The 25898-nt window shown below is 40.3% G+C and overlaps 1 protein-coding gene across 5 annotated transcripts in view; it reads left to right on the plus strand.

Moving 5' to 3' along the window:
- The window catches only part of TENM4 (teneurin transmembrane protein 4), a 587496-nt gene that overhangs the window by 436930 nt on the left and 124668 nt on the right, over window positions 1-25898 (plus strand). For all 5 annotated transcript variants that reach the window (XM_064505185.1, XM_026096126.2, XM_026096128.2 and 2 more), the window contains 2 exons: window positions 2044-2244; window positions 20527-20712. In XM_064505185.1, the coding sequence (XP_064361255.1) occupies window positions 2044-2244; window positions 20527-20712 (387 nt within the window). The remainder of the gene's footprint in view (window positions 1-2043; window positions 2245-20526; window positions 20713-25898) is intronic.

Consider the following 25898-nt stretch of genomic DNA (forward strand, 5'->3'; position numbering starts at 1 on the left):
CCAAGCAGCAACACAGATGTATGCTAAACTCCGTTTTTTTTTTCCCCCCAAGTATAGTCAGTTTTGTGAGCTCTGTCCTCCTCCCTCGCTCCCCATCTCTACTTCTCCCAGAGCTGAGCAGCTAAATTTGTCAAGCAGAACCCCCTAAAAATATACCATTGTATCCCAAATCCACTAAGCAATTGATTAAGAAGAAAGCAGAAGCCCCTAATCCTGTCCCAGGGCCCTTGCCGTGGTGCAGAAAGCCTAAAGAGATACAGCTAGTGAGGCTGAGATTAAAGTAGCCATTGTGTGTGACATTTTCTGAAAGGGCTCATTTCAGCATGAAAAATGGCCTTGGGATTATGATAAATGGGGGGTTCTGACATGCACATTCCCTGTCTATAATCTTCTGTGTTAGAGCTGAGATAGCAGATTGTCTGCCTGCTATGATGGAGCCCCCTGTAAAACTCACCTTTTTCCCAGCTGACCTTCAGAGGGGATGATTAATTGCCTGGAGGTAGCCTCTTGTCAGTTAGCCTGTGATCTTTGTTCTCCGCGTTCAAACCATCTGCTGAGAACGTAGGATTCTGCTAGTCTCTTTCTCAGTCCTTTTCGTACTTATTACTGCTGAGGAAGAACAGGGCCAGGGCTCCAAGGGTCTCATGCTAAAATTGGCACCCTTGCTCCCAGCTCACGAACAGTGAAGGAGATTTATAGACTCATCCTTTCCAGCATCTTACAATTTTCGAGGGTTGTTCCAGCTATGAGCAGGGCTCCAGGAATCAAACAAAACAGAAAATACTCTCACATGCCTTGGGATAGTAATTGCTGAGCCATTACTTGTCAGACTCAGAAGGTTTTGTGAATCCAGGGAATTATCAGAGCAGCTGTTGTGTTTCTTTTTAAGGTTTCTGGATCTTAAAACAGGTCATTGGAATTCTCATTAGCTTTTAGAGGAAAAAAATGGAGCTCAAACCTGCCGTGTGTGCAGTGGCCATGTTCTGGTCTGCTCTATTAGAGCCAGCAGCTGGACAGCTTTCGTCTTGCTGCTTAGCCAGACTGACACTTGTCACTGATCCCCAGGGCACTGCCACACACCATTGCAAGAGATGGGAAGAATTTCTCTAGCTTGTCCTGTATACTTTTATATATAAATAGATGATCAATTCCTCCAGTCCTTTTTTAGGAGGGAGTCTGGGGTGTTTCATATTTTTCTTTTGCTGGGTGAAATTCCCCCATGGGCAGAGGAACTGGCAGTTGCCAACAAAACATTTGACTCAGGAATCACACTGCAGTATATTAAGTCCTTTAGTGCATATTCTTCTTATACAGCACACCCAACTGAATGTCCTCCAACCTTGTTATGGAAACGCCTCTTCTTAAAAAAGGCCATTTAAAAAGGATATTCATTGTTCAAAAATACAAACAGAAGATAACAATATCCAATAATATTTATCATTTATTTTTAATCCTTTTTCCAAAAACTGTCTAAGCATATGTTTAATCTGAAATTCATGCATGTGTATCTGTGAAATCAGTATAGACTTCAGCACATTCTTCAATTTAAGCATGTATTTTGCTGAATCAGGAGTTGAATTTCTGCTGAATCTTTATGTAGAAATTTCTCTCTCAGAAAACTGGAGCTCAGCTTTGAATTCATTAATGCTAGTAATTTAGGTTATTATAATAGAATAACTGGAGTCACAGCATATGTACAAGAGAATATTATTCTTATTCTAATCTTAATTGATATTTGCCTATTCTTTTTAGCAAGATCATTTGTTAATATATGCCTGGATTAAAGAACGGATTTCATCATAATTTTTTTGTTTGTTTTTTTCAGGTAAGTGTTTTAGCTCTCATTGCATTTCCAGGACAGTGTCTTCTTGTGCAATGCATCTGTTTGGAGATAACCTTGTCTTAGTGCACAGTAGGGCTTCAGTTTCTTGATGGAGCCATGAGATACCCTATAAGTAAATCTGTGTTTATGGCAATCTGGTAATTGTTTCTGAAGTTCCCATTTGCTTCCGCTGTGTGCTTCCTCTTCTTTCTCGCCTGTAGTGGACTGCATGGATCCTACGTGTTCGGGACGAGGTGTGTGTGTGCGAGGAGAATGCCACTGCTCTGTTGGCTGGGGAGGAACAAACTGCGAGACCCCAAGAGCCACTTGTCTGGACCAGTGCTCTGGACATGGGACCTTCCTCCCAGATACTGGACTCTGCAGCTGTGATCCCAACTGGACTGGACATGACTGTTCAATCGGTAACTTCAGCAGTGCCTTACCATTACTTTTCATGTTATTTAAACTTTGTAAAATATTCAGACTTAGATCTGCAACAATAGTGCTGCAAATATGTTCCAGTAAAGCACATGTGGGGCATGACTGGAAGCAGAAATGCCATAGCTCAACTACATAAATAATTCTGCTTCCATTTCTGAGTAAAGAGCAAGGTAATAAATAACCCCATTAAAGCCACCTAGGTTTGCTGTTATTCGTTTTATTGATATGAATGTAATTGATGGTTAACATATAACCGCTTGTTCTGGTGTTAATTCTTGATGAATCCCAGTAGCCACCAAAGGGTGTGCTTTTATTTTTAGGAGATGATCAAATATCCTTTAGGTTTCTGCAGACAACAAGAAAGAGGTGGCAGTCTTTCAGGTCTCACTTCCCATTGGAGTTTGAAGGCCATGATTTTCTAGGCTCAGCTAGAAGAGGATGAGTGTCATATGAATTTCATATGGAGACAAAATGTAAGCACTGTCCCATATTAAGCAAAAGGATAGCTAAGTAGAAATATTTCATAGTATAGGCACCTACCAAGGAGACAGATTTGTTATGGCAGTTTTGTGCAGAGATTTGGAACTGCAAACTTTCTTCGTTCCTTAGCTAAATGTCAGCCTTCCTCAAAATCTGCATCAAGTACCTGAAATGGAGACTCAAGAAAAACTACACAGAAGCCTTTTCACTTTTCTTCCAAATACAGTTAGCTTTTAGATGCCACATTGACAAATACTATAATAAATTAGATAGTCAGGACCTATGGAGCATTCCTCTTTTACCTTTTGTTCTGCATGCTGTGCTCACAAATAAGAGACCACAGCAGTAGCAGCCACTTTACCCTTACACAGCTGAGGTGGAACTAGGCCAAAAATCCAGGGCACCTCACTACTGGCAATGAAATGAAATGAATTTGCAGCAAAGCAACAACGAGAACAACAACAACAACAACTATTAAAAGAGCGTATGTAGAAGCAAAAATGCATAAACAACATTTTCACTGAGGAACTACTGTAATGTGTAAAAAGAATCAGGTTAACTGCTTACAAATATTTTAAAAGGGTATTTTAACTTTGACTGATAATGATGAAGTGAATAAGCTGATACAAAGGATATAGAAAGAAAAGCTTTTCTAAAATAAGTGTTGAGGTTAGATGTTAGGAATCTTGTCCTATGGTAAAGATGGCTGGGCTGAAGAATCCAGAAAAAGAGGAGGCCCACTTGACTGGTATATGTAAAAATAGATTGACCAAAAACCTTTGCAGGTATAGGGAGGGAAGCTATTCTGCATTGACAGGAGGATAAACTTTGTGACAAACTGTTCTTTTCCCCACATTAACATCTTCAATTCAATACTCCATAAGTTCATTTATAAGACCACAGAAAGAAGAAGGGTAGCAGTGTATTTCTAGTGGTTTTGTAGCATGATTCATAATTGAGTCATTATTTTGAGTTTAGGTGGAGTTTTGGGGATTGCAGGGATGGATTTGGAAAAATGTTCTTTTCTACATACAAACAGAAATCACTTTCTCTTTGTTAACCTGCAGGGTCATGTATAGATGATTTATAAGCTTTCCTTATACTGCTTTTATAAATCCATCTAGTGCAAACTTTCTTTGGCATTGTGAGGTTGTTTGAGACAAACTTGACCATCATTCCAAGACCTTTTTCTTCACAGAGCTGCTTGTAACATTCAGGTTATTGTGCCTCACAGCTAAAATCACAACTAAGGTGATTTGTAAACTTCCATTTCTACCCCAGACCTTTCCACTGAATTGATGACTTGATTTGAAAGACAGATTTACTCACAGGATGTGTGATACTCTTTTTGCATGATTAAAATACAGTGCTCAAGAACGTTTGTACAACCAACGCAGCCCAGTGGTGTGGAGATTCTGTAGAAGGAGTTAGAGGGGACAGATTTTATTGTCCTATAAAACAGAAACAAATAGAATGGAAAAATTATTAAGTGAAAGAATTAAGTGTTTGCATAAATCAATGTCAGTTCAGCAAAGCAGTTAGGATTGTGCTACGTCCCAATGAAATCTATAGGACTGTGGCTGCAGGTACTAGTGCCAAAGGACAGCCCCATGTTTGTCATCCACATTGAGAAGTATATTCTAAGAACAGCCTAATTATCTTGAAACCCAGAATAAACTCTGAGAAGACACCATGGGTTTTCCAGCTCTTAAAACCTTCAAGTGAAGACTAATATCCATCTGGAAGTTATGCTGTATTCATTTAGAAGTTATCAGTCAATACGGGAGCAGCTAGGTGAAAGTCTGTGGATTGTCATATGTAGAAAGTAAGACTAGATTGTCTCTGTACCTTAGACTCTAAATCTTTTAGGTAAGTAGGTAGATTTCACCTGCCTTTGATGGCAATCTAAGATGATTGCAGATTGCTGGATAAACCCCTTAATTTTTCACAGGATAATGTTACAGAGGTTCCTATTTCCTGTTGGTCTATCTCTTTTTTTCATTCCAGTTAGCCTGTGTCATCAAAGACCAGCAGTGCAATTCAGTTTGTTTTGAATTCTGCCCTGCACTGTATTGTAGAAAGAATTTACGATGTGCTTTTTTTTTTTTTTTTTGCTTTACATATGTGTCCACTGTTTGAGACAGGGTTGCTGTCTCAATTATTTCAGATTTTTCACTCTTTAGCAGAAGAAATTCCTCTTAAACATGCTTCGCTCTTTCATACAAGGGACAGTTTTTCAGGGTCCCCATTTCCTCCGCATGCAGTTCTTTTTTGATAGATTCCAAAATATAAAAAATCTTCTTGTGAGGGGTGCAGAGCTAAGTCCAGTGATAACTTGTAGTCAGAAGAAACAGAGGCATTTTGAGTTCTCCCTGGAGAGAATAAAGCCCCCTCCCTTTTGCATCCTAGTACTACTGTTGTACAGGCAAATGCAAAAAGGTCCTTTATAACCCAGTTCAGTTAAACAGTCCAAGGAAATGCTTAGTACAAGAGGGGTAATTAAGGAACCACTCATCCTAACCCCTTCTCTCCAGAGCCTGCAGCACAGATCCTCTGTACCCCAGGCTTTTGGCATGCCATCTCCCCTTACCTCTTAATGAGCCCTAGCAAAGGACCTAGTTCTCCAAGCATGGCCACTAATGAAGTCCTTATAGGGCAGCTCTTAACCTCTTATGGGAAGAAGAAAATGACCTGTGCTGCAGCATGAAACAGAATTTTATATGTGATAAAATCTCACTCTCAACCTATTTAAATCGAACCAAATATTTCTGGCTAAACAAGAGGCTACAGACCACGTACCATAAGACATATTTAAGTGTAGAGAAATGAACAGGTGAATCAGGTTATCTGCATTTGGGGAAGGACACCATTTCCCAAGAGGATCTTGCTGATGAATCAGTAAAATCCTAGGACCATAAGAACAGTTTTATGTTTTGATCCAAAATCATTCTTAAAGGAAATAAATTATCTAATGTTGTCTTTTGCTCTCCTCAGATTTAAAGCAGTGATTTTCACATTGTTCTCTATTTGGTAGTTGACATCTTGATGTGCACGGTAGTCACTAGAATCATCTGAAACTTGATTATACAAAGTAGCAATAGAAATTATGTTCTGTATATAGTGAGTATACTGACTTTTTCTGGACAGTTGGCAATGGCTGTACATTGACTGCACATAGACAAGGATTCCTTCTCAATCACTCATTGATACTGACTCACTGTATGTGCAGTTGACATCCAAGGCAATACTTCAGACGTTTAAAAGTAGACTGGAGAAGAGCGGTAATAGGAAATATTACTTTGTATTTGGTGATCCTGAGTTGGCAGAATAGACACAAAATCATAGGTTGTGCATTTAGTGATTAAAGTTGGGAAATGGAAGCTCACTGACTCACTGACGAAGTTTTAAGTTATGAGGTTTTACTTAACGTTTTGAGAAGGCTAAGAGAGCATGTCTGGCCAGAGATTGAGGCTGAGCTTGCATGGTGATATTTCATTAAATCTGCCTGTAGTTTGATTCCATCCGTAGTTTCTCTCACCACTTCTGCTGTTAACAGTGTTTTCTGAGGACATATCATTTAACTTTATGACTGCCCTTTCCCCCCTCTGTGACATGGAGGAAATACTACTTTCCAGTGATCTATTGCCAAACTTAGTTACTAAGGTCTACATATTTAGGAATTTATGATTTACCTTAGGCAAATGCAGATTATCTAGCTTTAATACAGTGTTTCAGAGAACCTTTGCTCAGCTTTTGAGATGTCTCAGTGCCTAGAACTGTCTATTGGAAAACTACCTTAAGTTCCTAAAGTTCTGGTATGGCACATATAGCAGGTGTCGTCTCAGTCTGAGAAACCATTGAACCTGCTTTCCCTTTTCTTGGAAGAGTATCCTAAATGCAAGATTAATGCACAGGCTGTAGGCAGTCATCATCTCAAAGAAAAGGTTAAACTGGCTGGGTTGATCCAAAAGGATGCAAAAGTTGAGGACAGGTTTTTTATACCTGAACCTTAGCGTTATCTGGGTGTCTTTCTGGACAATGCACAAACTGCCTTCGTCCAAGACAGGAACAGAGTTTCAGACCGTTCCTCTCCTCAGCCTTTCCTAATGGCCTACCCACCAAGCTGGGAATAGTGACTTTACAGGTCAGGGCTAGGGAGTCCCAGGCCCAGCTCCTAAATCCTCTGTATTTATTTCATATATCTTAGGCACTCAGTATTTTTAAATTCCACTCCTGGAGATAAGTGCCAAGATTTTAGGCACTGCAGCTCTCATCCTGGCCATACTTACTCTGGCTGGAAATGTTATAAATATCTTTAATGGGCAGGAAAATTTGTTTTTGGATTAAGACCAGTTTCACGCCATTCTCTCCTGCCATTAGGCATTTCCTGTGACTTGATCAATTTAGCAGGATAGTTGTCCTAGAGAAGAGGAACAACTGCAGAGGGCTATTCAGATCATACTTAAGTGGAAATCCCTGAAAGAGAGCTTAATTGATTCCTCATTGACTCTGCTGCCTCCTCATTTGGGCACTTCGTGTTACTTTGGAAGAGTCTGGCTTTCCGCCTTTGAGAGATCCTCAGTTCTGCTGAGTAACCATAGAAAACTCAACAACGATCATGGTCACAGATTCCTCTGGAGAGAGGGAATTACAGAACTGTGGTATATAAAATGAAATTAGAGAATCACCTCTGAGCCTCTGTGCTTTGTTAAAAACAGTCTAGGAGGGGCTTCAGACTGCAGTGTCTCTGATGTCTCAGCATGTCTCTGATTGCAGAGAGGTCATATTCTTACAAATTAATGCATAGCACATTGAAGTCAATGGAAAAGTTCCTGTTTACTTTGAGTATGGGTCAGTTCAAATCCACTGACAGATGATTAGATTGAAGATTCTGTGTCCATTGATAGTGTTATTGAATTACTAGGTGATCTTTTTTAGTTTCAACTTAGTTATCTAAGTTAACAAAGGAGAAAGTGTTTTAGATAGCACCCAACAGAGTGCCCCATCACTAAGTTATTCAGTTCATTTAAACAGGCATCTTTTCTGTATTCCAGTTAATAGACAAGGAGACCAAGAAAGATGAACTTTTAAAGTGGAAGGCCAAAGCAAATACATCTTTATTTTCTCAGTGTCCTTTCTCATCAGGAGTTCTGCAGGAGATTACACATACATACGCAGAAACACAGATCTCATATATCTTACCAGACAGTGTCATATCCCATTGGTGAAATGTTACCAGGATTAACACAACATGTGTGATAAAAATTGATTCCCTTGGGCTCATTGGTGTCAACCTTACCAAAAAAAAAAAAAAAAAATCTCATGTTAAATTCATTTCATGCCCAAGGCCACGAAGATAAAAATTCATCCTTGGAAAATGCTCACATAAGTCCATCTTCAAACCATCATGTTTTTCATTAAGGAGTAAGAATGTCTCCTTAAAAGATGGATATTACATCAACTGTCACATAAGATAGGTCTGTACTTCACTACAGAGTAGAGCTGCTCCCCCTGTAATGCCCAAGAGGTCACCTGTTTGTCTTTTCTTTTTCTTCTTAGCTTCAAAACACACAGGGAAGAGCACTAAAGCACAGGATACAACACCTGAAATTGATAAACGAACACTTATTTTGGATCTTAAAGAGTTAAGAAAAAGATAGTAGGCACTGCCAGATTACCAAATGCCACTTCAAATGATCTTCCTTCAGCTTGTAGCTTGATCGTCTCACTACCCTTACAGCTTTTCTGCTTCAAAAATAGTTGTCTGGAGCAATAGATATTACAGTAGCACAAAGTCTTCAGAGTTAGATTTCAGAAGATACTATCAAAATCTCTTCTGGCTCAGTAGTAATATTACAAACCTATTCCTGAAAGCCTTACTTGGTCCTTTAGAACTCACCAAAGGCCAGGAGATGTTTTGTATAGCAGGGATTTCAGAATGAGCCTTACAGAACCATAATATGCTGATTTTTGAACTTGTGATCTTCCCCATTTCAATTATGTGCAGAGAAGTAAGTTTTCTCTCTGAGGGCATAAAGTATGTGCAGACCAGCACTGTTACGCCACGTTATCAGAGTCTCTGCTTAGCAGATATCTGCTTTGTGAATTTTGAAGGAATAAATGAGTCCAGAGAATCAAAAGTGTTAACATGAAACTATCATTACACAACATAAAGTATTTGATATGGCTGGGATTATGAGTAGAGATTTTGGCCTACCCAGTCCTAAAATGAATTCACCCTTTAAAATCTTTTAAGCATTTTACTAAAGATGCAATAAAAGACTAAAAACAATGAAAACATTCGCAATGAAAGCGTTCAGGAAGGCTTTCATTTTAACACCCTTTTACTCTCTTTCCCCTTGATTATAGAAAATGTGTATAAGGAAATCCTTAGGTAGTTTAGAAAATAATAAGTAACTTACTTAGGAGGGGGAAAAAAATAGTAGCTAAGATGGGCTGTAATTATTGTTGCTGAGAGTCCATTTCTTTGAAAGTCCAAATATCTTTGTGGTCAGAAGAAGAAAAGGACACACTAAAGATGAGGGAAAACCTCCCAATAAGATAGAAAGTACTATTTATGTTTCAAGTGTGAAATCCTACTTACAAACTGACAGCTGAGATAATAGACTTGGTGCATTCCACTGGCCAATCAGTGATCCATCGAACTTCTGTCAGTTTTGGGATCTGTTTAGGATCTTACCTTTAGCCACCTTCCTGTTTGCAGCTCACCATGTATGGTGCATGCAGTCTTGGTCAGATATGGGGGTCAAGGGAGAGAGTGAAGGAATTCTCAACTTGCATTCTAGCTGTCATTTCAAGCTTGATCAAGACCACGGAAAGTGGTGATATCATCAGTTTGTTTTTGACCATTAGATCACAAAATGTTTGTTCTGATTAGGTCATCTCTCAGACAGAGGACACCGTTAAGTCCAGTGGTATGATGAGCAATCCCTGGTCTTCCTTGACTTTAGACACGCCACCTGTGATTAGCAAAGCTTTTTTCCCTCGTAGAAGATGTTCTAGCATCAGTGCCAATTTAGGGACCCCCTCAAAGGACAGTGGGTAGACTATTCCATTCTCTAGCTGTTCGCTGCAACAATTAAGGCTAATTCCCAGTTCAGCACTCTTTCCAATCTTCAAATGTGGCCTCAACAGTCATACCATGATCTCAAAAGTTCTGTTTGTAGTGGACTTTTTCTGACTGACAACAGCAGCGATGTACCAGACTCTGTGGGGCTCATGTTAGCTTGGAAAATTTGAAGAATGTTTCATAACATCACAACAAGCTGTTAAATTCCATTATTAAAATGGGCTACTGTTAAAATAGGATAGTTAAGCAATTTCAATGTTTACCTGTATTATTGAAAACCTTTGCACTCCAGATGACCAAATTTTGGCTTATTCTCTGACATTGCTTTTGAAAGGAGGAGCCTCATAGTCCTTATGTTTTCTGGCCTTACTTCATGCAAACATGGGGGCTGGTCATAATAGAATATCTGTGCAGTGGAATATCTGTTGCTGCTTTTTTATAACTCAGTTAAGTCACTTCTTTGACACAGTAAGTGTAATCTAACTGTCACTGAGGGACAAAGCTATTAGCCTGCAAAAGTGATATGAGCAGTTGCTTCATGTCTTTCTGGAGACAAATCCAGGCTCTATCTTCCCTTGTTTTGATCTGGCCATACACAAGCTAACTGAAAATCTGAAACCTTGTGAAACTGCATGGAATAAGTCATGCTCATAAAACCATAGGAATAAGTATGTATTTCTTCAGGCTCAGAGCTGCACAAAGGCACTTTTTGGACCAAAAATAGCTGATACCCAATCCATTTGGCCTACCAGCAAGCCAGCAACTCACAAAAGACCATGCAGACCTCCTCTTAGTTTTATGAGTCTAGACCTCTGCTTCTGAACATTCTCTCTTGTCAGATTGTCCCTGTGATCTGTCCTGATTGTGTTGAATGAGGACTCTTCCCCAGCACCTTACTCATTTAGCTTAACAAGGTAGCCGTAGGTACCATATCATGGCTTCTCCAGTTGTGTTCAATCAATTCCACACTGTTGTTGGTAGGTAGCTCCTGTGGCCGTGACCCTGCATTCCTTCCCTACTGGAGCTTGTGTTGACTAGAGTTTCTGCAAAGGATTATTGGAGGTTTCTAGCTTTCTGAAATCAGGTTTCATTCCAACTTGAAATGGCTGAGTGTTCTTCATATATTGGGTCAGTGGCTATTAGAAGTCAGAAATCCATTATCTAATGGCCTGCCTGAAGTGGATACATAGGATTTAGTATAGCTTTTCTGCCTCCTTCCAAGTTGCAAGATGTTCATACCCTAAAAACTGTCCTCACAAGTGGCATTAATGAGCACCTTTCTAGTGATCTTGACAGGTGAAAGTTTGAAAGGGCTTTGGAGAGGGCTTGCTTCTTTTCCATGAAGGCCAGTGTTTGAGGTGTATTTGCAGCACTGAGGTTACAAAGCTTTTGGAGCTGCTGCTGACACATCCCATTTGTGTGGACAGAGACATCTGACTTCTGGATATGTCAGCCCAGCACATTTCATGAATGTTCTGTCTTCTTTTGAAAAAACAAGGAAGATAAATAATAATAAAAGTTCTAAGTTCCTGGGTAAAATATAATCTGGAGAAAAAGGAAACCATGTTGGGACTGTCTGCATAGTAATGCTGAGCTCTGAGTAAGAGAATTCCTAATAAATCTAGCTTGCAATTACTTCAGCACACACATTTGAAAATGTTCTGTCGAATTTATTTTAGACAAAACCAAACTGCACTGAATTAAGAAGGAAATGTAGTTGTTACTAAAGACACTAAGCATCAGCAAAACACTTTTCTGCTGTTAAAATCATATTCTCCTTATGGACGCAGGGAGGAAGTTAAAATCAGTACAGAGAAGTATCTTTGTTAGGAACTTCATTTAATGCAGTAGGAGTTGTTCCTTTTCTGGGAAGCTTTAACTGACATCCCAGAAAGCACAGAAATGCAATTAAGCATCAAAGGGAAAAATATAATCCTGCACTTTGGAATATTTATTTTTATTCAAAAAATCTTAACTGTAAGAATGAAGTGCATCAATATGTGGCATTTCATGTCCTGCTATTCAACAGCAAGAGACAGTTTAAAATAAAGTTCAGAATAATAAATAAAGGGAAGATTGACAAGAGTACAAAAGTAAATCACAGCTATAGAGGAGAGGCTTTAGACACAATGTGATGGTCAGCCCCTAACATTTAAGGCAAGGAAGAAAATAGGATATAAATGTTGTAGAAAGTAGAGGTTTATAAAAGGCAGCAGACCAGTTTAATGGAATTTCATCTGGTGGAGTTATAGCATTTCAAATAGGAGCTGGGAAACCTTCATGCAAATATGAAGCAAACTGAAGTTGTACTTAGACATGAGATTTTTTTTTTTAGCAAACAACTCATCTGTACCTCTGTATATTGTGTAGCTGCATAGATTAGGGAAGAGCTTTGCTCTGTTAGCATGAGGATTGCTAATGACTCTTCCTATTTCTACTGTTACTATTTCTAGAGAGAAGTCCCAAGAGTCCTGTTGTGCTAGGTGCTGTATGTTTACAGAGTAAGAGGTTCAATCTCAGAGGACAGAAAAATATCAGTCAAAAGAAGTTAACATACCTAACCCATCTCTTACTCATTTTAGAGGTGGAAGGTGGGTCCCACCGCAGTTATGGGACAGATCTTCTGGATCTGCTCAACACCACAGGGGGACCCACCACTCTGTGGACCCTTCAGCTCCTTGTTAGGCAGCTTAGAGCCTCCTAGATTCCTGATTTAAGTGCCAAGAGATAGGTGAGTCCTAGAAAGGGATTTGCAGAAGTCATTCAGCTAAACACAAAGCTGCTTATGCAAGCAAAGAGCTAACTGCCCAGAGGAAGATGGAGAGAAAGGGCTGAAGTGGGGCCAGAGATGGGTGCTTTCTTTGACTTGGGATTTCCAGCCAACTTTTCTAGACAGATAGACAGACAGACAGCTAAGCTGGCTCAATCACTAAGTCTGTCTCCTAGGAGTAAAAACTCTGTCCTCTTCTATCATGCGTATGGTTTATGCTTCCCTCATGGATACCCAGTCTTTTCTGCAAGGGCAGAGTTGTCCCCTCTGTACTGAAGCCGTGCATCCAGTCCTTCTGCATAGCCTGGCAAGAATCAGCATTTAGGCTGACTCAGGTATCCTGGTTAGAGTCACACTATAATGCAAGACAGGCATTCCCCAATGCAGACCCTCTGGGATATGCCTCCAGGATATGGCAAGTTAAAATTCAGATGTCCTGAGTCACATTTCAAAACTGTCTCTGAAGGTCAGTGTTCTTCCTGATGAGGGATGATAGCAGAACTGATGGATTCATTTTCTATCTCTGCTTTTACCAGGAGAACATCTTTTAATCTAGGTTTCCTCATCCACAAAAGGAAAAGAAATAATTGCTACCTTACAGGTGTATTCAGTCTGCTTAGCTATGTAAAATGCACTGAGATCCTTGTGTGAAGTGGAAAATGCAGCTTCAGTACCAGCAGTTTAATTATATAAGCAAACCGATTTTTTATTTATTAACATAAATAATAATTGTTACTTATATATTAGTATTACTTACAGAATTGATAAATATTTCTGTAGGTAAACAGCTTATTTGTATAAAGATGTCGATTTAGACAGAACTTGCTTGCACATGATCTCTGAAGGAAAAAAGCACATGACCTTCAATCAGTGACATTATCACAAGTTGCACAACTGTTCTCCAGTAGTCACTGGAACAGGATGCTTTTCAAAGGATTTTGTGTTACAACTTTGGTACGGAAGTGGCAAGGACAGAAATTTCAGATCTTCCCTTTTGGGCTTTGTCTTGCTTCACAGTTTGAAATAGTTCTGGACCCTCCCTTATATCATTTTAAAAATGGACCATTTTAAGGCTAATTAGTTTTGTACCATCTTTAGTTCCAGTACAGGAGTTCATATGTCACTACAGAGCTATCAAATCACATAAGTGAGGGTTTCCTCACACTGAAAAATGTGTTTCGATATGAAACATATATTTAGCACTTCGCTGCTATTTAAATCATACTGATTATGAACCTTTTTGGTTTTTTTCATCCAAATCTTTATATCAGTCACTTTTCCCAGAAACGCCCCATAGCTGGCTCTCTAAAGCAAATGCAGGTTATGAAAACAAGGCTTAGCTCTTTACCAAACATAGCCATTTAACTCTGTGTGATGCCTCCCTCCTGTGCTTCATTTCTGGAAAAATCTTTCTGGTACTGGAAATTGCCTCAGATGAGCCCACTTGAAACTGGAAAATCCCAGTTAAAACAGATTTTTAATTATTAAATTTTCTATTAATATGTTGAAGGTCAGTGGAACTGCCCCAGTTTTCAGGAAGCTCTGAGCAATTTCACCTGATCTTATATTTTAGCACTAAATCCATATTTATTAGAGGATTTAGCAGGCAGGTCAGAAGCAGCTAAATCTCTGATTCTGCATCACATGAATGCTGAAGAAAAATTTTCATCTGCATTGCTGTTCTCTAAGCTGGAAAGCTTTAAACTGTTGTCAAGCCAATTTTAGGATTTGGCGGGGCGGGGGGGCAGGAGTAAACGTGTAGAAATGGATTTGCAATAAATTAAGGACAAATTGACATCATTAGCCCTCTTTCCCAGCCCAAGGCTTTAATGTAATATGAAAATAATATGAAACTCTGGATTATGCCACAACTTGTGTTGGAAGCTACCGTGTCTGTTATGTCAATTAAAAAGGGTCATGAACAAAGCATTACACTGGTGGCTAGTGTTTGATAGGTTTCTTTTCCCTCTTTCCTTCTGAAGTATCAAAGGCAAGATTGCAGACTTTTTCTTCTTAAGGGGACAGATTTGGGTCAGTTTTTAGCAAGACGTGCAAAAAAAAAAAAAAAGAATCAGGTACAAGGTTTTTATTTGCATGAGTAATTGCTTTAGTATTCTTACTTCTGAAGTGCCGTTAATGGACTGTGACCTCATTACACCTGGCACTGTGCAAATGCAGAACAAAAAAGACAATCACTACCTCGGATAGCTGAGATTCATAAGGGTAAAGCAAATGACAGCAGACAGAGCCATGCTGATGGAGGTAGAATAAAATTGCAACACAGTTTTGGTCAGTGCAATAAGCAGAAGTTAAGGCGCATCAGCAGCTGCTGTCAAGATTTTGGTATGTTTCCTGATGGATTAGGGTTTCTAGGAGAACCTCATGTGTGCAGCTTTACAGACCAGAGGGAAATCTCTCCCCAGGTCATAAGGAGGATTTTGAGAAGAAGAACCATTTGTCTGAAACCCTCACCAACAGGTGATGGAGGCTGACGTTACAGGCTGTCTGCTGGTGGGGGTGAGCAGTGACAGAGTGGAGCAGGCCTTGAAAGTGATAACATCAATTTCCCTTTGATTATTTGCATGAAAAATAACCGGGATCCTGTTAGAATGAGGGGAGATCAGTGTAGGCATTTCTTTGCCATCCCTGAATGGCAGAGTTGGTGTAAGAGAGGTTGCAGCTTTTCTAAGGATATGTCTGTGATGCCTCTGAGACTCATTGAGTGAACCAACCAAAACGCAACAATGCCTAGAGGTGAGTTTATTTCAGAAGTTGTCTGTGTAAGAGGTTTCAGGTGAATCATCCTCTGGAGCTACCTATCTTCCCTCCTTGACCTGTAGAGAGCAATTAGGCTCAATAAACTCCCTCAGTTTAGAGCCTACAGTACGATGGGATGGAATCCAGACAGTGGTAGTTACCAAGCTTAGATGATCAAATGATGAAAAACAAGATGGTAAAATATAAATTAACATGATTCCTCAAATAAGACTCTGCATCCGTGTTTTAATGTCCATCAATGCCACCTGGTGAGTGCACGTGTCAGGGAGTGAAGTAGACAGTATTACTAATCCGCCAGGTATTTTCCACAGAGGTATGTGGACTGATTGTTCCTTTTGAAGATAGTGAAACTCATATCCATGCTTAGAATTTGGTAGAGTTTGCAAAACTCTAGATTTGGTCAAAAGATCCCCTTCCTTCAAGCAACTACGGGCAACTTTGAGAGCTAGATGCCAAGATGAAGTAAAACACAATGCACCTTTAGGAAAGGGTAGGGAATGGCTAAGCTATTCATACAAACAGTAAAAGAGATTAAAGATGAAAGAAAATATTTAGCCACCTTTTGGGAACAGCTGATGTGAAAATATTTAACAGGCAGTGCTTTTGTGCACAATCACAGTGTTCTAACTAAGCTCAAATAAGCAGGAGCAATGTAATGCAGCTGGCCAGGGTCTGAATACTGTAAGAGGAGAATTAAAAGCTTTTCTTCCCCTCATTTAAGCCTCAGATGTTAGCTAATCATGTTCTCTAATTTTAACAACAGAATTGGGAAATGTACAAAAAAAATGCAACTTGTATTAAGAACAGAGATGGCAAATTCTATCCCTGGGACTGAATGAGGAAGTAAAGATTCACCTGCTCTCTTCCATAAATCAGCCTTACTAGCCTTGAGCTGCCTGAGAAGACTTGTATTTAAATGGATACTTAATCTGAAATCCCTTTTGATCATTTCTTTGAGTGCCACTATAAAGGTAAAGGCCACTCTGGCTATTTAATCATCCATTAGAAACCTGTGAGTATTAAAGAGCTCCGTGTTATAAAAGGGCCAAGGCATACAGCAGGATGTGTGTTGTAAGTTGTATGGTTTACATCTACTCTTAAATTGGCAGCCAAATGGAAGATTTAGGTTTGAGAGTTCCTGGTTCCTTGTCCGAAATAATTAAACTACATTTAAGGAGACTGTCTTAAGTAGTTTGCTTCACAAGTGTTTTTCACAGCTGAGATTCTTTGTTACAGCTCTTGGGGCCTGAGAATCTAAACCACCTTATATATTCATTATATATGATTATATATTCATAACCTGAATATTGCAATCCCTTGCCTGGGTGGTGGTATGGCTGGGGTCCCAGCTGTGTGGGAGATGAAACTCAGAAACGCTCCCAATGTTTCAGTTTTGGATCAGTGTAAGATCTGTTTGTTTTAGATCACAGCCCCTGGGCTGTGTGTGCAAAACTGTTCCTTGGCAGTACATTGTCTGAGAAATATTTCAGTCAAGATGCAAATGTTCCAGTGGGTTTTCCATCCATTTTCATAGGAATGACTACACAGAGATGTTGCCTTTCAGAAAGTACTTTTTTCTCTTTACCCTTTTTTAACATCACGCCATTATCCTAGTTTCACACCTTTCAAGAACTCCAAGAAGGCTTCTGAGCATTACTCAAAATAGCTTCCTTTTGTCCCTGATTTTATTTCTGCGCTACCAGCCTGCATAAATCTGACCTACTATGAGCTGTCATTTGCCTGTCTGATAGACACAACTCAAGACTGAATATCGGGACATCTAGCATCTCTTCCTCTGCCTGTCACAGAGTTCACATATACCTCTCAGCCCATCACTTTACTTCTGTATGCCTTATTTACTTTTTCTGTGAAAATGGGAGTCACATCTAACATCAAAAAATAACCACTAGTATTCAGACAAACTATTTGAGATCCTCATGCTGAAGATAAAATATTAAGTAGATAAGTCTTTAGGATATTCATATCAAGTTTGCAGTCACAAAGGGCAGAGTCCTCCAGGATGCTGATTGCCTTCCCTCCCTGGGGACACTGCGTGTCTTTGGAATTTCAGAGCTTCACAGTGCCTCGTGGAGGTTGTTCGCAGTACACATCACTGGGCTTGAGGGTACTCGTGGTTTCCCCATTGTTGAGATGGGCCCTGAAGGTCAAAGCTTGGGAATGGGAGATAGTGAAGACGAGAGGTCACTGGCATAGCGTTCTCTGGATTACTTGGTGGACTGGGAGCAAGCGCAATTATGTGTGTTTCAGTATAGTGAGGGATCAAGTTCAACATGTATGAATAAAGAATGTAAGCCAATAATCAGAGGAGTTGTTGTCCAACTCTATAGCAGCCCTATAGCAAAAAGACTACTGAGAAACTCCAGCGACTACAACAGTATTTTCTTAGTTTGGACTTAAATACCAGCAGTCTCAGACTTTGTACTCTCTCAAGGCATTTCTTCCTAGCCCGGTGAAAGCTCAGTACTATAAACCTAGCTTTTTATTTTTTATTTACTTTATCCTGCCCCAGACTTCATTATCAGCCAAAGAAAGCCAACTTTTTTCTTTCTTTTCAGTGCAGCTCTGTTCCTACGTTAGCTAACTTGTGCATCCAGTGTGTTCACATAGCATCCTGACTGGCCCACACTTCTTTGCAGTGTTGTCTGGCAGTTAGAGAGAAGGGCAGAAAATACATGTGGCTGGTTCTAGCCCAGGCTCTTCCACAGTCCTTTAGCATCAGTCAATTAATTGCCCCATGCCTTACTTTCATAATGAGCACTGTAGTATGATACTACCTGCCTCGCATCTAGGAGTTGTGAAAATCCATGTCTTAATAGCAGATGAAAAGTAAAAACTTCTGAAAGCAACTCAGGAGTCTTTCCTCAGACATGTCTTAAGCATTTGATAGTCTAACTTCTACTGACTTTCAATAAGGCTTACATAAGAATTTTGTTATATTTAGGCAGAAGGTGGTATTTGCAGAGATACTGCCTTACTTCAATGGTTTAAGCACTCAAGATGCCCAAATATTTTTTACAAGTTTGACTCTAAATGGGACAGAGAAGTTCCTGAGGGTCTTAAGAACATCTGAACCGCAAAGATCCTTTATTAGAGGTCTAGATACATAGAATTAAATGTGCAAAAACAGCAAAAACATTTGGAGACAGCTGAGCCACTGAAACAAAAGGAGTTAGAGTGGAAAATGTTCCACCACCCTAAGATGCAGGAAGCAGGAACTCGGTATCGCTTTCATGTTGCACTTCAAAAATGAGGTATGTTCTAGAAGTGCAAATCATTACTATTATCATAGTTACCACTGTCTAAAGAACACTGTTATTCCTGGGAAAAAGGATCCATTTCAGCGTAAGGACCTGAAGACTTTGCAGCTCTCCCTTAAGGCCTGGAGCAAAACTTCCCCCCTGGTGTTGGAGTGGTTGTTCTAGCCCTGCCACAGGAGGGTGTCAAAGTCCCTGAACAGCCAAAGCTTCCTGTTGCTGGCAATATTAATTAGAAAAAGACTAAAGCAAACTGAAATAAGGCTGAATTTTAGTCAGGTGTGATCTTAATGCAGGCTGAGTAGTTTTGAATTTTTTATGTGCAGCCAGTGACCTGAAGTAAATCTCTTGTATAATACCAATCTCCCCAACCACCACCCACCAAGCCTTGAGGACTAAATTCTGCTCTTAATATGCTCAGAGGCACAAAGAGATGCCCCGGAGGTCTGCTGGTGCAGACAGTGTCTGTGATATTTGTTATTTGGGGGGAATAGCTGGGGCAGCAAAGGAAAAATGAGCTCTGCAGATACCCTAGTACCCCCTTCTGGGCCTTGAGCCCAGCCCTGCTCAGACAGGGGTGCTTCTTCTGTTCACATCTTTTCTCCACACTTCCCAAAGGGAACCATGTCCCTAGTCTATAAAACCTATAAAATGGCTCAGTCAAGCAGATGGCATAAGTGCAAAACCTTTGGGAAAGTTTGACCCAATTCAGATGCACTAGGCAAAGTAGGAGGGGAGGGAGAAGACCTGGTAGTCCAAAATGAAGTCTGAGTTGCCGCTAGGATTGAAAAGGGGAGAGTGCCATCACAGCCTATGTTAAATTGAAGGTGAGCTGTGGGGTGATGAGCCTGGAGAAGCAGAAATAGGTGCATTTCATTTCGTCTGTGGTATAGTGCCACTTCAGGACTTGTTTTTATTTTGTTCATAGAAATCAGTCCTCTGTGGTAATGGAGGAAACAGGCACTTTAACATCTGATTCGTTGGTACCTGTTCTTCACCAGTTCTCAATTTTTCCAGATAAATGAGGTGCAGATGAAAGCATCAAGTCTCCCAAATTCATGCCAAGGGCATGTCAGGTTTTAGCCAAAAGTCTGTTGCTGGGCCAAAACATTACACATATGTGTGTCGTCATGTTCACTGGGGCTGATGGGGGCTGGAGAAGGCCAGCACCTCTGAAAAGCCAATGTCCTTTAGCTCTTCTGCTAGGAGGTAAGTGCCAAAATATCCCTTGCTTCCATTAACTCCAGTAAAACTTGGGAACAAACGCCATCCTACAAACTGCAGCTCATGTAGCTCACAAGCATTCCTGGAAAAAGGATTTTTAGCAGCGTGATAGGACAACAGAGCTATAGCAGATGCCTAGACTCAACTGAACTAGAAATATTCTTTATTAATTGCAAACAGAGAAGGAGGGATTTAATGCATCCCATTCCCAGAACCTCGGGTTAACAAGCCATAAACAGACTTTGCCAGCTCTTAACTTTATCGTCAGTGGTTTAGCAGTACATTGTTTTCACACTTAACCAGATTTTAATTAAATGTGACTTTTGTTCTGCTTATTGGAAGAGCCTTTCCCCTTGGATTTGGCCATCACAAAAGCTTTAGGAGTGCAAGAGAGCTGGAAAACAAATAGGAGGATCAATCACAGCAGACCTCTGCAATCCATGTCTGTCTCTTTTTTGTAATATACTTATTAGATTCTTATTGTCAGAAAGGATTAGTGTTATGAGCTCCAGGAATTCCTTTCATTGCCCCATAAGGCGAGGTAGTGAAGTGTGGCTGCTTTTCTTAACAATAACATTTTGGATTTTCCCCTCTCTCCCTTCTCTCCACCCATTTCCCCTCCTCTCTCTTTTCTCCTCTCCCACAGAGATTTGTGCAGCGGACTGCGGAGGACATGGCATTTGTGTTGGAGGCACCTGCCGCTGCGAGGAGGGATGGATGGGCACAGCCTGTGATCAACGAGCGTGTCACCCACGCTGCAATGAGCATGGGACATGCCGGGATGGCAAGTGTGAATGCAGCCCGGGTTGGAATGGAGAGCACTGCACTATTGGTAGGGAGAAAGAAAAAACGACTACTTTTAAAAGAATAATTGATGATCAGGGAGGAGAAAAGGCGCATGCTTAATTGAATATGTGTGACTTAGTGTAGCATGAGCACCTTTGTTCTTGGATTTCAAGTTCTGACATCATACATTTTCATGTGGGAACAAGACAAAATGTCCTTTCATTTGGTGATGACATGGCTATATATATTTTTATTATGAGACGTAAGGTACACCTGTGTGGTGTTTGATCTCATAGAGACAAGCCGTCAAACAGCAGCTAGATGCTTTGAAAAACATCCCACTTCACCTCTCTCAAAAGGTCTTGCTATGGCCTTCAAGTCCTTCTGCTACTGTGTCGACAGCTTTTCAGAAACATACATCTGATTTGAAGTTTTCTTTCTCTTAATTTGCTACATTATTTGCACTGCCACTTTGCTTGCTAGTAAAAGAGGAAGCTGCAGTCAGAAAACTTCCGGCTGGTATTTAACTCTATCTTGCTTATCCCTTGCCTGCTCTGCTACCCTTCTAACCACTTCATTTTTCTCTCTTTGGTTCTGTATTTCTCATGCACCTGGCACTTACCTTGAGCTCTTGGTGTCATGTCTATTATTATTATTAATAAGATGCCACCAATATGCTGAAATTATGCACTTTAAGAAATTTGCAGCTTCATTAATGAACTGGCTCAGGTTTACCTTCCTTTTTCATCTCACCTAACTCCTTGAAGTTCTTTTCCTTCTTTTTTTCAGACTGTCATGCATTCAACTGCTTTAGTTCTATACCCATCCTATAAAATCAATAGTATTAACAACCTCCAGATACCACTTATACATTAACAGAAAGCTAAATTAGTGGATCTGGTTCTGCTCTCAGTAATGCCTATGTGGACCTGAAAAAATTCAGTTGACTTCAGAAGAGTCCATCTCTGGACTGAGTGAGAACTCTCCTCCAGGCATTTTGTTTTAATCAGCTTCTTTTAAAGAGAAGAAAATTTACCTCTATATTGCTGTCATCGTGCAGTAATGCATACAAATCACACTGTATCAAAATTAACCACTAACAATACTCGGGTAGAGGTCTACGTGTTTATCTGTGTGGATTGTCAACTTGGGTAAACATGTAGACATCAACTTTTTTTGCCTGAACACCAGGTAGGTTTGCACACACAAAGACATACAGGAAGTGAAGCCTGATCACAATATTTTAATTCCAGCATTAGGGTAATGATACAAACCATATCTGTGGCTCAATTCTACTTATCATTTATTTATGCAAATGTCACCCTACCACATTATGGTCTCCACATGCATCCCCTAATGAAAAATATCTAGCGCAAAAAACTTCCTGTCTCATTAGACATTACATTCTGCTTTCTCTTCTGTGTTCCCAGCAGCTTTCATTTCTTTTCATGAACAAGGGATAAAAAAGCCCTCTCTTAAATTACTTTAGAATGAAATGAGAACAGTCCTGTGTTAATTGGAATCTTGTGTTTTTGTAATATTATTTTATAGCCTCATATTCAAGCGCTTTGATTTGGAAAGCAACACAGATTCATGAAAGAGTTTTAAAAGGAAAAAATGTTCAGCAAAAGGCTCCAAATCGAGGGAACAATTTTATGTGAAAGTCATTTACGCACACAAGAGCCAGATTCCTACCCTCAGTGCCATTTTATTAGTTCTGATGCAAAACCAAAATGCCACTAGTTCAGTATATGATATTTCAACACACAGCTGATATGCCCTGCTTGTTTTTGCACAAGATTTTATCTTTCATTATAATTAAAGTTAGACCATTATTTGTGGTATTCCTCACTAAGTATAGAGAGACCATGTTAACGTGGGAAAGGCAGCTACCGCAATGCAGTCAGCATCAAGATTTTAATGGTGCACACTATCATTTTGCATGGTACTACCCTCCTATTGCAGTGCTGTCTTCATTTAGGAATCATTCTTTAATACTTAGAGTGCTGGAGCAATTCTGTTTCTTTTCATTTTCCCCCTCCTCATCTTCTTGCATGGTGATTTAGCAAGAAATTTGTACATAGTCTCATGCCTCTGAAGCTGTAAACCGTATTTCCTGCAGAATATTTCATTGATAAATGTGTAGAATGTAAAGGAGATTTGGCAAAGTCATAAATATCCAAGAAAATTGAATAGCTTGAGGAGTAATAAGCTAGTAATATTGGCACAGATGAAAGGACATTGACTTGGAATTACATTAAGTTTGTGGAAAGCATTCCCCTTGTCCTTGTGTAATTTCCCTGCATGGCAACTTGTTCTGTTGACAGTAATTCCTTATATGTCTGTGTCATGGCCCGGTTTGCTTTAGCACTGACAAGCATAAAACCCCATTGCTGAAGTGATGCTTTAACAATATTGCCGTGTGTGCAGGTAACATGGGTAGAAATGGATGATACAAGTAAAGGACACTTCTTCCATTTCCTGTTGAGCATGTCTGAGAGTAAGAAATCCTGTTGTTTTTTAGGTCATGGGAGGCTCTTTCTTATGATGTACAAAGGAACTCTGATCCCAGTGGATTAATTTTGTTTGCTCATACAAAGAGTTACATTACCAAATATACTAGCTTGATTGCTCACATTCAGAGATTTCATTAGAGGAACCTCAGTTAATTCCCAACCAGGAAATTGATGCAGAAGCTTGCATTCATCATCCTAATTCAGCAAACTCAGTGCATCCAGGCAAGAGGGTAGAACAGAAAGTTGATTATATAACTGCAGGAATCCTGAAACCCAGCAGAATGGTTCAATCTATTTACTCTAATTTCCTAAAGGAAAAAAACCATGACAACAGCCACAATGCAGGCTCATATGATGGGCTCTCCAGCATATTCCAAACTTGCCCCCAGTTAGAAATTTTGCAAGAATTCAGCTTTCTTCTGTTGTGGCCCAAAACATATCTGCACCATCCGGGGAGCGTGGTGGATTTTAGGAGCACTGAGTTTGAAGGTGAAATCAACCCTTTCAGTGTGGGCTCTGTAAGGCCAAATTACAACTCAGCTCTGTAGTAGGCCACTGTATGAGATTGATTCACAGATGGCACCACAGAAAATTTCCTGGATATAATGAATGACTCCAGAAATAGCGCAGGGCTATCACAGCATGGCATCACATTTCATACAGCTCATAGTACGGCCCAGACAGTGTCCCAGGTGCTGTGCCTCCAGCCTCTGAGATGCAAAGGGAGACTTCACTCCGCCTACGTGGGCCTTGCACAAATATTTTATCTGATATTTGAATCTCTGTATATGATATTTTACTAGTAAATGAGTCTTGATTCTTTGGTTCAAATTGGGGTTGTTTAGAAATAGTGGTAGAAAGAGATTTCCTGTATTCATACTTGTAGTGATGCCAGAGATATTCATCATCCTTGAACGGCCTGGACATAAAACTAAAGACATCCCCTGAAGTTCGGTTGCTGCACCTGAATACTATGGGGTCTCTTGGGCTGTCAGTTAGCTCTCCAAATACACAAAGGTCTACCTAGCAGGATTTTCAGAGCACCTCAGTGCCTAATTCCCATTGATCTTTATAAGAGTTACACGCTTAACTCCTTTTAAAAATCTAGTCCTGGCATGCACAAGCAATGTATGCGGTAACAAGTGTCTAGACAGACAGGCAGACAGGCCTTCCCACGTGGGCTTCTGCTTATGGCACAATCAAGCTGTTCTTTGTTTTACTTAGCAAAACTCTGATTTTGGAGAAATCTACCCTTTAGGTTTGGCTTTCATCAGTGTTCTTGCATAAATAATCACACACATTCTGAATAGCCTGGGTTGTAATCAGTGCCTCTCGGTTTCTGCTTGAGCAGCTGGAATCCAAACAAGGCACATTACAGAGGGACTCTCTTCTCTTTCCCCAGGCTTTCGAACACATCGCTTGTGCCATTTCACTTCCCTAAGCAGTTTGGTCTGTGTGCAGCCCAACATAAAATAGAGAAACCTCTGCCCACTGGTGTTCGGTGAAGGTTCTCACTACCCTCAGCCCAACACAATAATTAGTCAGCTCATCGCAGCGTTCAGCCATTTCCCCTGCAGATGCTGAGCTGTGTTTGACCCTCTGATATCCACCTCACCTGAGTGGGACTGGTACCTCTGGGCAAGAGAGGGCCATGGTTATAGCATGCAGTAGAAAACATGTGCTCACTGCTTTGTTCCAACAAGATTTTGCATCACGTTGAAGATAATCTGGCCTTAAGTAGTCGGTGGCATATTTGACAGTAAATGTTAAGCGCAGATGAACTTCAAAGGCAAACAGTCTTTTTCCCTGTCTCTGTGGTATAAACTTCTTGTGCCTTCAGTGGTTCAGCAATGAAGGGCTACTTTCTCTGCTCCTTCAAACTTGCGTGTTCTCAGTTTAACTCCAGGGATTTCACTGAGGCTGTGTGCACTTCGTCCCATAGAGAAGATAAAGATAAAACGGGTACTTAGAAAATGAGAACTGAGAGTGTGCCAAGGAAAACGTTTTGCCCAGGAGCCTGTCCCCAGCAGCCCTCACTGCTCTCTCCCCTCTCTCCCTCTACGTGGGCCAAATGAATTGCTCATATGATCATTCACAGTATGTTTAAGACAAAACAAGTTAGCTTGGGCAATTGAAATAAGAGGATTTTCAGACTGAAAACAGGTAGGGGATGTTCACATGGGCTTCCCCAATAGCAGGTCTGAAGGGACAGTAGTTTATGGTATTGGGGAGGTGACATGAAGCTCAGTACAGGACCTTTGGGTGCAGAAGAGGACACTTTGGAGAAGCTGCTCTTTTTTCAGAGCCCCTACGCAGCTCCTCAGCCTGCATATGCCCTCAAAGTTTCCAAAGGAGTGTCTATAGATAATAAAATGATATTTTAATGCCAGAACCACAGGACATGAACGAGAACTGTACAGGTTTAGAGAAGAAAGATCCGTGCCACCATGGCATACATTTATGGCCATGTGTGGAATATTCCCAAAAGAGATCTACATTATTTTTCAAATTACAAGGTAACATTTACACATCATTGACATATGGTTGACACTGGCAACTGCCTCCACTGTCATCAACTGCAAAGTGACTGCTCTCCGAGCTTGCAATGTTGGGCTGCTCTGGAATTTGAAATCCAAATGGCATGTTCCCAGGCTTCAGCCACCATCCAAGCAGACAGCAAAGCTCTGCTTCCTGCATCACTACTCCTAGACGGAGG

Source organism: Dromaius novaehollandiae, chromosome 1 (genome assembly GCF_036370855.1).
Source record: "Dromaius novaehollandiae isolate bDroNov1 chromosome 1, bDroNov1.hap1, whole genome shotgun sequence".
Classification (NCBI taxonomy): Eukaryota; Metazoa; Chordata; class Aves; order Casuariiformes; family Dromaiidae; genus Dromaius; species Dromaius novaehollandiae.